This window comes from Calypte anna, chromosome 1, assembly GCF_003957555.1.
Source record: "Calypte anna isolate BGI_N300 chromosome 1, bCalAnn1_v1.p, whole genome shotgun sequence".
In the NCBI taxonomy this organism is placed as follows: Eukaryota; Metazoa; Chordata; class Aves; order Apodiformes; family Trochilidae; genus Calypte; species Calypte anna.
This window is the reverse complement of record NC_044244.1, coordinates 81,117,089-81,129,662: the sequence shown is the minus strand read 5'-3', so window position 1 is coordinate 81,129,662 and position 12,574 is coordinate 81,117,089. Positions and strand designations below refer to the sequence as shown.

General features: G+C 44.6%; 1 protein-coding gene across 1 annotated transcript in view; it reads left to right on the top strand.

The window, feature by feature from the left end:
• GAP43 (growth associated protein 43) overlaps positions 1-12,574 on the top strand; it is a 59,650-nt gene that overhangs the window by 31,057 nt on the left and 16,019 nt on the right. Inside the window, exon 2 of the mRNA XM_030461335.1 lies at positions 4,329-4,962. Within this exon, the coding sequence (XP_030317195.1) occupies positions 4,329-4,962 (634 nt within the window). The remainder of the gene's footprint in view (positions 1-4,328; positions 4,963-12,574) is intronic.

Below are 12,574 nucleotides of genomic sequence, written 5' to 3'. Positions count from 1 at the left end.
TACCCATCTTGTAATTGTGCCTGGGATTGGCTTGACCCAGGTGCAAGACCTTGCACTTGGACTTGTTGAACTTCATGCAGCTGACACTGGCCTATTTATCAAGTCTGTTAAGATCCCTCTGGATGGCATCCCTTGCCTCAAGTGAATCCCCTGCACCACACAGCCTGGTACCATAAGCAAATTTACTGAAGGTGCCCTCAATGCCATTGTCCATATCACTGACATGGACATTACGATGTTAAACACTACTGGACCCAGAACAGACCCCTGAGGAGCTCCACTTGCCACTGGTGTCCAGGTGGGCATTGAGCCATTGATCACAATTCTCTGAGTGTGACCTTCTAGCCAGCTCCTTATCCATCAAGCTGTCCATCCATCATATCCATGACTCTCCATCTTAGAGACAAGGATGTCATGTGGGACAGTGTCAAACACCATGGAAAAGTCCTGATAGATGACGCCATTTGCTCTTCCCGTATCTACCAGAGCTTTAACTCTGTTGAAAAAGGCCACCATATTTGTCAGGCACAATTTACCCATGTTGACTGTCACCAATCACCTTGTTCTTTTTCATGTGCCCTAGTACAGATGCCAGCAAGATCTGCTCCATGATTTTACCTGGCACAGAGGTGAGACTGGCTGGTCCATAGTTCCCTGGGCTTTTTTGCTCAATTTTTAAAAATGGGGGTTATGTTTCTGTAGTGCTATGAGGCAACCAGGTGCCACTAATTACCAGGTAGTGGGCATGAGCTTGTGTTAAGCCCACCTGTGCCTGATCAAGGTGGGCCCTAACTGTGCATGAGCAGGATTAGAGGGCCAATAAAAGGTGAGCTTCCCAACAGGCTCAGATCACTCCTGAGCAAGCCAGCAGAGAGATTAGCTGCTTTTGGAGCAATAGCCCTGATCCAGGCTAGTTGACCCTGAGGGCAATAGACTCAGAGTGCTATTCGTGAGTTTCTGCTGGAACACCAGTTTGGACCTTGGAGCGCCGTGCCCTAAAAGAGGTTCGTCTTGCAACATGTTTCTCCTTTTCCAGTCTGTGGGAACCTCTCCAAACTGTCATGACTTCTCAAATATGGTGTCTAGTGGTCTAGCAGCATCAGCTGCCACTTCCTTCAGCACCTGTGGATGTATCTCATCAGGTCCCATGGACTTGTGCACTTTCAGGTTCTCTAGGTGTTCCTGCACCTGATCTTCACTGACTCTGGGTGGTTCTTCACTCTCCCAGACCCAGCTATTGCCCCGTATGACTTGGGTGATGTGGCTCAAGTGGTTACCAGTCTAGTCTGAAGCAAAGAAGTCATTGAGTACTTCAGCCTATATTCTCAGTAACCAGATGACCTGGATCCCTCTGTAGGGGCCCCACATTCTCTCTTATTTTTATTTTTCTCTGTTATATCTTCAGAAACCTTTGTTGTCTTTAATGTCCCTACACAATTTGACTCCATCAGGGCTTCATCTTTTCTAACCTGGTTTCTGGTTTCACAAACAATCCTCCTAGGTTACTTGTCCTTGTTCCCACCCTTTGTGGATTTCCCTTTTGTTTTTGATTTTGGCCAGGAGTTGCTTGTTTACCCATATAGGCCTCCTGGTCTTTTTACTAATTTCTTCTTTTTAGGGATGAAGTGCCAAGGAGATGATCCTTAAAGTCAACCAGCTTTCCTGGGCTCCCCATCCTTCCAGGGTCTGGTCCCATGCTATCCTACCAAGGAGGTTCCTTAATAGGTCAAAATTGGCTCTTCTGAAGTTGAGGGATTCAAGAGTGTGCCCTTTTTTTGATCCATGAGGATCTTAAACTCCACCATTTCATCATCACTGCAGCCAAGGCTGCCCATGAGCTTAACATTCCCTACCAGCCCTTCTCTGTTGGTGAGTACAAGGTCTAGCATGGCACCTCTCCTCATTGATTCCTCTGTCACTTGGAGGAGGAAGTTATCATCAGTGCATTCTAGGAATCTTCTGGACTGGTTGTATCTCTCTCCAACTGATGTTGGAGTGAAATCAAGCGTATGGCTGGAACTTTAAGGTTTTGTGGTTATGTATAAATTGTCTTTCCAGTCTCCTGACCCTGCTGCAGTTTGAAATCGGCCACAGTCCTCAGGGACAGAGTCAAAGTTAGGGTCCTAAGTGTTATAAAGTAATATAAAGGAGTAACTAGTTTTATCTTCACATTGCTGGGGCTACAGTGTAATCCAGGCATACTCAGGCTCTCCTTATACTTGCTAGTCCAGTTATTATTTATGTTTCCATTGCAACACAGGACTTAACTGTGAGCTGCAGAATTTGCCTAAGCAGCTGGGTGATGAACATGCTAATTTAAATGTACTCTGTGTTTGTTTCCCTCACCTTGGGCTGAAATGGGCCAGATGCTGAAGAACAAAGTTAGCTATGCAATCAAAAGAGGCATAAATTATTACAGCATGTGAATGTCTTGCATCATCTTGACACATAACCATCACCTGCTCTCTGATAAGCTCAAATGAAGATGAAAGCCTGCTCTCCATATCACCTCGCTTAATACCCCGGGGGAAGTGTAGATGTAACTGCTAAGCTGTGCCCTGTGATAGGTACAATCCTGGGCATGGTCAGGAGCATGAAAACTCTACCGAAATCTGTGTATTAATATTTTATATTGTGTAGTCATTCACAGGCTTTTTCAGTCACCCTCTACGTAAGCACCCTGGTGCCCAGTCTCACTCCCAGACTGCTGTATACAGACCCATCCATCCTCACCACTTCCACAGCTTTGTGGAGCTGCTCTTTTCCTTGATAATTTGGAGCTGCTTGTTCCTTGGCCACCATACTTGGCTCAAGTTAACCCCTGTTTACTTGGGGGATGATCCTAGGTGCGCACCTAGGATGGGGACCCAAGGGGAGATAGTGGGTACCACCTCTGGTATGCCAGTGGCCAAGTGCTTGGTACAGTGGTACAGCTTGGCTCACACGTGTGTGCCTGACCCTGTCTCACACTGTGGAAATGATCACTTCCAGTCTGTTTCCCAGTGGTTGCTGCCAGTGGGCCAGTCCTTCTGTCCCCCTCTTCACAGGTATGGTACTTCTAGTGCCATTCTGCAGTGTCTTCTTCCTTACACCTGCTGCTGTGCTTTTCTTGAATGTATTTATAGGCTGTCCCTTCTCTCTGCTCTTCTGGTCCTGGGCCTTTCTCCAGATGACGCCTCTCAGTTGCAGTGGCCCAAGGAGCTTCTTTCCTCTTCCCACCCAGGAATAAAAACTTGCTGATTTTCTCTGCCATGCCATTTACTTTTGTGACCTGAGCCAGTGTTGGAAACCAGGTGCAGACAGCAAAGAGGGCAGTGGCCCTGCTTCTGAGAAGCTCTTTTGAATGCTTCCCAGTGGGAATATTAATAGAATAGTGTCCTATCATCAATATGCAGCTGAGCTGTTACTTGCCAAAGGGCAGCTAAACTATTGGGGTGAAGCATGCTATGTCCTGTGGATTCAGTGGGGGTTTACAAGCAGTGCATTATCTGTCTGCAGCAGCCCAGCATAAGGCACAGGCTCTATTTTGGTCTCATTTAAGACTGTAATTAATGGCATAAGTATAAAAAAAAGGGAAATGTCTGTTCTTTGTTGCAAGCCTGAATTCTCCCCAGTAGTCAGAGAAATAATAATAATCTGCTGAGACTGTTAAGACTGATATCTATCTGCCTATTATTCCTTCATTGAAACCATGAGTCAGGAGCAAAGTGTTTGGAGTGCTTGCAGGCAAGGCATTTGTGAGGAGTGCATCCTGTTAATATCTGTGTATGCCTGACAGCACACAGCTGTGGTGGGGTGGGCAGCACTACTATTCTTTGTTGGTAATCCAGAGCCAAAAATCTATACAGGACCAAACACTTGGTGTCATTGGAATCACACACCTGTGAAATAAGGTGTCATTAAAAATAAACAAAGGCTTGAAGGCAAAGGTGGATTTGGAAAGACTCTGAAATTCTGCTTTTGGGAAGAGTGTTTTGAAAATTAGTAGGGAAAAAAAAAAAGGGATATTTCAAAACGGATGTGAAAATAAATCATGGGAATAGAGACAACTCAGCTGGTGCAAGGTGCTTTCAGTATTGCTGACAGAGATGATGAGGTGCTTTAAATTCCTTTTACAAATCCCCTGTGTCTGTCCAGCCCTAGGATGAAATTAGAGCCACCTGGCTTCAAGCCCACACCAAATGCAAAGGCTGATTTGAAAATTGTCACTGGTAGGCAGGAGGGAAAGGTGGGACTTTACCAATGAAGCCAGAGCCTGGGCTGCATCTGGAGAAATCTTAACTTTCCTCCCTGTTTCCTCCTCTGCCCTCCTCCCTTGTTCTCCAAAGGTTGAAAAAAATGAGGACGGAGACCAAAAGATCGAGCAAGATGGCATCAAACCAGAAGATAAAGCTCATAAGGCAGCCACCAAAATCCAGGCCAGCTTCCGCGGACACATAACAAGGAAAAAGCTCAAGGGGGAGAAGAAGGGAGATGCCCCGGCATCCGAGGCCGATGCCAGCGACAAGAAGGAGGAAGGCCCCGCCGGCGGAGCAGCCGAGAACAAAGAGAGCGAGGCTCCCGCTGCCACAGAAGCGGCCGCTGCTGACAGCGCCCAGCTGGAGGAGGGCAGCAAAGGCAGCAGCGCACCAGCCGAGGAGAAAAAAGGGGACGGAGGCGCCGAGACGAGCTCAGAGAAGCCAGCCCCACAGGCTGCCACTCCTGCTGCCTCCTCCTCCTCGGACGAGAAGCCCGCTGCTGCCGCTCCCGCCGAAACGGAAAGTGCCACTAAAGCTTCCGCTGATAACTCGCCATCCTTGAAGGCTGATGAAGCCCAAGACAAAGAGGAGCCTAAACAAGCCGATGTGCCTGCTGCTGACACCACTGCCACCGCCACCCCTGCCGCAGAGGATGCTACTGCCAAGGCAACAGCGCAACCCCAAATGGAGACAGTGGAGAGCAGCCAAACCGAAGAGAAGACAGGTGAGTGAAAGCCCTGCTGGGGAATGGGCCTCTCCAGAAATGGATACCTCCCTTTGGCCTCTTGGGGATGCACACCTGAGGTCGTTCAGAAAGAGCTGGTGCGGGGCTTAGGCTGGGGGTTAACAAGGGAACTCCCCAGCTGGGCTTTAGGGGTGGGGGGAGTTGCATGTTCTTCCTTAATACCCTCTTCCGTGCTTCCCATCAGCTTTTGGAAATACTGCACCTTCTCTCAAGGCTCCTTTTCCTCTAGGTGGAGGTGCCATCCCACCCTCCTTGTCATGGTGATAGAGTGATAGATAGTGGTGATAGAGTATCATCCAGCTGGGAATTTGGAGGCACCTGGGAGATCTCCCCAAGCTCTGTAGATGCTAAAGAGGGCGATGAACCTTGCCTGTTACACCACAACAGTCAGCTCCACTGGGGCAACAAAACAGCTCAAGCTGATATCAGCTCACTAGAGACTGCCAGCTTGACCTGAAAGTCTCACAAGACAAAACCACTCTCATACTGCAGAAGGCTGTTTAGCCTTGCTGGTGGGAGGGTCAAGAAGGAGCTAAAAGGATCTTTCTTCCATCTCTTTGCGAATGAATGAGATCTGGTGCAACCACATCCTAGTCAGGAATATCTCGTTATCAGCATGGCTTATAGTTTCATCCACACCAATACTTCTAGCCTCTGTACTTGGAGTAGCCCAAGAAAGCCATATCTGCATGAAGCTTTTACACGTTTCAGCTAGGTCACAGCCATGTGGTAAGAGTATCAGGAAGGGAAAGGGAAGATTGGAGGCCCTGACAGCTCAGTGAGTAAGGTCAGAAGAGAGGGATGAATGCAAACAGTCACTCTAGGAGGTGCTTTCAATTCTTTGGTCTTGGCTGAGTGCAGTTCTGCCTAACAAGCCCCCTGTGAAGAGGTGAAAAGTTTTAAGAGGTAAAAGTGAGCATTTTTTTGACAGAAGCATAGTGTTTGTAAACCATAAAGAAGATCTGGTTATGGATTGTGGTACCGAGCTGGGCAGAAAGTGCATCAAAGACCTGAGGATACTTTTGCTCTTCTTCTTTACCTTCCTTCAGAAAGAGACCATAAAACAAAACAAAAAGAGGTAAGATCAGAGGTAGGCATGACATGAAACTCAAGAGGCAGTGCCAAACACAGCTGCCCTGCACATTCATGAGACGTTCGGCTGTTCAGAGCTTTCTGCATTCATCAGTTTGTTGGCGTATCGCCTTGATAGTCATGAACAGCCCGAGGTAAATGTGACAGAGCCTCAGCATCCAGGCTTACACCTACTGATGTTTCTCCTCATTTCATTTGGTCCACTACTTCTCTTCCACAATTGCAATTCCCACTCTCTATTTAGACTTCCTAGATTCATAGCTTCAGGCAACTTTGATCCTGCTCAAGATAGTGACCAGATAGAGAAGAACAGACATCCGAAAGGACAGATAAGTACTGGAAAAGGAGTTCATGCAGAATAATTATGATTAAGGTATGAGCAAGGAGATCAGCCTTCTGGAGTATGAGTCTAATCTCAATGTACACAGGAACAAAGGGTTGCTGGTTTTACCCCCTGTCATTTAAAACATTTCTAGAGATAACTCTTGAAATTGCATGGCCCATGTGGACTTTTTGTTATTCAGGTTTCTAGCTCTTCTTACTTTGTGTAATGACTTTAGTGACAAAATAAATGTTGTGATCTATGTAATCCAATTAGGTATGTTGCATGCTGTACTTGTTTTTCATGCTTGGGCAAAGGTATAAAAACATCATTGGCAAAACCAGGACAGAGTGAATCAGTGTTTAGAGGTCCTCTGTACACAGGAAAACAAATGCTAATTAACTCTTAATTAAGACTTTAGATGCCTCATTCCTAAACAAGAGTAGTGATTTGGCTTTGAATTAACATTCTATACTTATTCAGATTAGTCTACTCTAATGGGTAGAGGTAGGAAATTTGTAGTAGCAGGCTATTTACTTTGCTTAATTTTATCTGTTTTGAGTCACCAGTCATCAAATAATGGTTTATTTTTATGCAGTATTAGAAATTATTTGCAGATATCTTCCCCATGCTCATGTTGGCTTTAACATCATTTGAAGTGGCTAACCATTCATGGCCACATCATTTGAAGTGGCCATTTCAATGCATGATTAATTATGCATCTGCACGTGATACTGTTACTTATGTAAATATCTAGCCAGCAGAGCAAGTTGGAAAATCTACAATCAAATTTATATTTAAAAATTCATTTCCAGTGGTTGAGTGTTTAAGACCAGGATGTGCATCTATTTATACTTATTCAGTATGCATGCTGTAATACTCAAGCTAACCAATGTTTGCAGAAAGCAAACATGGAAAGTGTGTGGCTGCAGTCAAACTGCTAGTCTCTTTAAAATGTTAATGAATATAGATTTTTTCCTAAATTCCTATTCCAGTCTGATATCAGCCTTCCAATCACAAACCCGAACAGCTGGGTAAGTGCCCCCAGAGCCATCTAAGAAAGAAATGCCAAAAAGATTATATAGGCCTTCTTGTCCATCTCTCTGAGGATGCTGGGTTGTGTTCTGCATATACTCTACAGCACAATGTCAATAGTAGTAAGCTGATTTCTCCTGAAAGAATATGCCACAAAAGAGCAGAATCACAGTATAAAAGTTCCAACAGACAGCAAATATTTCCTGAGGGAAACCCCACGTATTCTTTTTCCTGTCTCCATCCTGTTATTCCCTCTCAACTCTAAACTGCTCTCTCGTGGTACATACTCTTTCCATGGACTTCAAGACATCCACCATGTCTCCATCTTTCTCCCAGTCATCCCCCAGGCAAGCCCAGCACTGGTGGTTGATGGCATGGCTGCAATGGTCATTCACAAATGGGAGGGAGGGCTACCTAACATCTGCCACTCCAGTCCTCCTCCAGTCTGGGGACAGATCCTCTTTCAGCTTCATCAGTCCCCTTTTCCCAGAAGTCACCCTCTTGGCTTTCAGAGGTCATCTTATCATTTCTGTGGTCGAAGGCTGGCACAGTACTGTGCAGTGTCAGGCTGCCAAAAATAAATCAAATTGGCTCCTAGCCAGTGTCATTGGTTGGCTGGTTGCCATGGCATGCTTGGCTGCTACTACCATAGGGCATGCTGACCATTCTGCTTTTGTGCAGTGATGTTCATCTGCCTTGAATTTTACTACAATGGCTGTATTGTATTATCTGTCGATATCTCCCTTGGTGCAAACACAAGCAAAAAGCAAGGGCATTTCATTTATACCCAGAAGAGACTTTTGCCTTCATTTAAGGGCAGGACAAAAAAGATAGGAAGAGGGGACAGGAATAAGTAACCAGATGAAGAGAAGTGCATTATTTTTAATGCCTAATATTTACTGTTTCTGGAGTGGAGGAGAGGCCAGGTGATTCTTCATACCAGTTGCTGATTCCCTGACAGCTCTCAGCTCTCCTTGTTACTCAGTTCCACATACCCTACCTATCTGTTGGTAATGGATTAGGAAATGGCTTGAAACAGCTGTGCTGTATCCAGTATTAGTTGATCTGGAACCCCAGGTATTCCCAGTTGCACGTCAGGACAGTTTCTAAGCAATCCTCATTGTATGAAATAGTAAATGGAAAAAGCAGATGGAAAATGTAGATGGATTCCGATCTGGCTAAGGCATTAAATGAGCGGGCTTTGTTCAGTGGTAGAGAAGGACAACCTTTTCATTTTCTTCATGTCTTTTGGTAGGTGACTTGCATGCTAAGAAGGTATTCTCTTATCTGAGCATCCTTGCCAAAAATCATGTTTATAGGCCTTCTTGTTAATGATCCAACTTCTGCCTCTTTGGTGTTGTTCTTAAGCTCAGAAAGGCTCCTTTAGATGATGCCAACCTGCTCAACAGAACAAAATTCAAAAGTGGTAGTAGGGAATTTATACATTACATCTGGATAAGGGAGTGAGACTTATTCTAGTCTAAGTTGCATTGGCTTAAATCTGGAGAGTGTTCGTCAAAGTTATTGGAAAGAGTCTACGCTAGCACAGATTCCAAGTGAGATCAACATTAGCACGGCAGACTATAGAAAAAGATGGGCTACTCTGTGCCTTCTGGGAAGGAGAGGAGGCGAATGTCACACAGTGTGAGATTTTCTTTGTACTTTCCCAGATTTGGGGGAAGAAACCTCCAGATTTGTCTATCACATCAAAAGAACTCTCAGGTTGTCAGGTAAGAATACAACAAAGCCCCAAAATATGAAAGACTAAATTACGCCTAAGGAAACAAATGGATCTTCTTTTGCTGACAAATGAAGAGTGCTTTCTCCCATTTGATGAAATAGCTTTACAGTGGGGCAACTTCACAGCTGAAATGAAAAATCATGCAGGTGACAATTGCATTACATGTTAGCAGCTCAGCAGTTCCCCCAGGGACCTGTATCTGGCAAGCAAGGAGCACTGGAAGGCACCATCTTCTCTTTACCTCCTCAGAGGGAGCAAGTCCCAGTGGATCCTTTTTTATCGTTTCAGGTTGAATCAGTTTTTTTTTTCAGTTCAATCAGTGTACTGGAAGGACACTTCTTGCTGCACCTAGGGATCACTGGCTATATAAAGATTTGGAAAGAGAGACTGTCTGTTGCCATGTACCAAGTAAAGGCACAACCTGTGTGAGGAATTTTAGTCTTGGCTCATGGGTAGCTGGCATGAGGCAGAACACCCTCACTGCAGTTCTTGTCTCATGGAAGCTTATCTCTGCTGCTACATCTGGTAGTAGAGGAAAGAGATGCAAGTACACTAGTCTTCCCATGACTGCCCCAAAGGGAGTAAATATAAGCGTGCCAGCATTTTCTTGTCTATTGAACTACTCCAGCAAAAAAATCAGAATAGAGATGCAATCCAGGTTACCTGCAACATGCTGGAAGGTGTCAAAGTATGTGCCTAGTTCTCAGTTGTATTGAAATTTTTAATCTTTGCATTGTGTCTACATGGGTATAAGGATTGCGTAGGTATTTCACTACCTGCTTTATATTGGTGCAAATAGCCATATGAGGGGCAGGGTGAGGAAAGTGGGATGTCACAATTTTCCAGAGAACAGGAAACCTACACACTACCTGCTACAGGTGGATTTCCTTCTCTGTTGCAGTGAAATACTGTGTCTGGTCCCATGTGTGCTTCAATTCTGCTATTTTCTAGTGAGATGCATCTTCCTCTGTATAGGGAACTGTGCTGGTAGGCCTGTGGTGAAGCAGTATCTGACCTCTTTTAATGAAATCTTGGGTGTCACTAGGCATATTTACCTATGACAAGGTGTGTGCTGACTCTGGAAAAGGTCTCTTGAGGAGAGCAGGTTAACCACTTTCTGCAACATGAACGTATGAGTTCTTTTGAGACCCCTGTAAGTAATGCATGGACACTTAGCTGGTTAATTGGTTTATTTTATGAAGAATGGAAGTTATAGGAAAGGTGACAGTAATCCTTTATCCCTTCTGATGTTGGGAAACACAGCTCTTTCAGTATCAGCCCTCTCCTCATGGACATGACATGCTGCACAGAGTTCCTGTTCATGAGGATGTTGGCCAACCTCACTCTTCCTCATATCTTTATAGTATTCTTCCAACTGAACAAAGCTATTTGTCTTGAACCTGTAAAGTAGTGAACTTGCCAGATGGTACATCAAGGTCTGCTGAAGGTGTTATGCATACACATCTCCATAGGACGGAGCTCCTACAAGCAGTACTTACAGGTGGTATTGTTTAAGGCAGTGCACTCTGCTGTCCCAGTATGTGCTCATAGAATCACAGAACCATAGAATCACAGAATGGTTTGGGCTGGAAAGGACCTTAAAGATCATCTAGTTCTAAACCTCTTGAATGAGCCGGGATACCTCCCGCTGGTTATCTGAAACCCCATCCAACTTGGAATTGACCACTTCCAGGGGAAAGGGCAGCCACTGCTTCCCTGGGCAACTTGTGCCAGTGTTTCATCACCCTCATAGTGAAAAATGTCTTCCTAATTTTTCCTATCACTACATGATGTTATTAAAGGGCACATATGTATAGTTGCATAGTGGTAGCTGATGCTAATGCACATTTCCCTACAACCTAGATTTTGCTCAAAATCTCTATCTCCTCATTATAGTGTTTTCCACAGTGGTCCACTACAACTACACACAGGTCATCTTCAGAAACTGCTCTGAAATCCCCACGTGGGAGGAAGGCTTTGTGCTGTAAATAATAATAAAATTTTCTGTGGAGAAGGGCTGATGTAGCAGACCAGTGGAGAGAGTACAGATGTACAATGCAATTTAAGTGTCAGCTGTTTGCTGTAGCTGTGGGCAGTGCTCTGCACCATCACCAGTCTCATCTCTTTACACTAGGATCAAGTAGGCTGAACTTTTCAGATGGATATAAGCTTGCAGAGTATCAGCTGAGATTTACAGCTCCAAGGAGCAGTACTTTAAGGGTAGCAGTACTGACTCTGTGGTACAGTTGACTGCTATGTGCAGAGGAAAGGGATTGGGAAAGTTCACCAGGTCAGCATGATCAGATAATTTAAAAATTTCTTGAGCTGTATAATAGGTGCATGAATACTGGATTATCAGTGGCAGTGCAGTGATCACTTCCAATTGCTGTGGCAACTCCATGGACTCTGGCAAGGTGATGTTGTACTCCTAAGGGTCTATGCAAATAACTGGTAGAGGAACATAGAAATTGCCAATCTACATCAAACCTAACAACCATTTGTTGTGCTTTTTGCAGAGGCTAGCACTGAATACAGCCATGGGAAGATTTGAGGAAAACTGCCTCTCTACTAGTAGGACTAATCCTTGTCCTCTGCTGCTTAGGATTTAGTTTAATGTCACAGTTAAAGCATGTTGTATTATCTTTATTGATACTAATTCTAACTGTAGTTTTATATGAGATATATAAAAAAGCATAGTATCTGCTTGACTAAGTGTCAACAGTTTCCCCTTCTCCAACTAACTGTACCATGCATGGCTGGAAAGTTCAGAAGTGGGTGAGCCATCATTTCCTTAAATATCTTTCTGTACTTGTGTTATGTCACAGAAAGAGCAAAAGCTTCTGACAACCCTACTTTATACCATTGATTACTGTCTGTAGCATCACATAAGTATGCACATATGCACAGAGGGCATAGTGCCATAGCTCTTGCTGTCCATCTCTTTCCTGAAGAACACACAAGTGATGCCTTAGATCACTTTTTATGTTAAATGATCCCCATGTCTTTTAGCATCTTCGTTGCTTTTCTCTGCACTCCTTTTAAATCTGCAACTGTCCTTTATCAGATGAAGTGACAAACACTATGCCCATTAGTTTAGAAAAGGCTTTACTCGTGTACATGTGTTTCCAGAAGGGTAATATTTCTTCTGCTTTTCTCCACATCCCAGTTCTTATGCACACCAACACCTTTGCTTTTTGAAGACAGCTACCCAATGAGCACTGATGACAGCAATGACATCCAGGTCTGTTGTGGGCTTTGGAGCTCTGCTCTTTGTAAAGGCACTGCACAAGTACTCTATTCAGCCATGTGATAGTCTGTGAGATTGGGCAGCAGCCAAGAGAACCAAAGGAAATATAGGCAGTGACAGGGGGCTAACAAGTCAAGCCACTCTGTGGAATAGA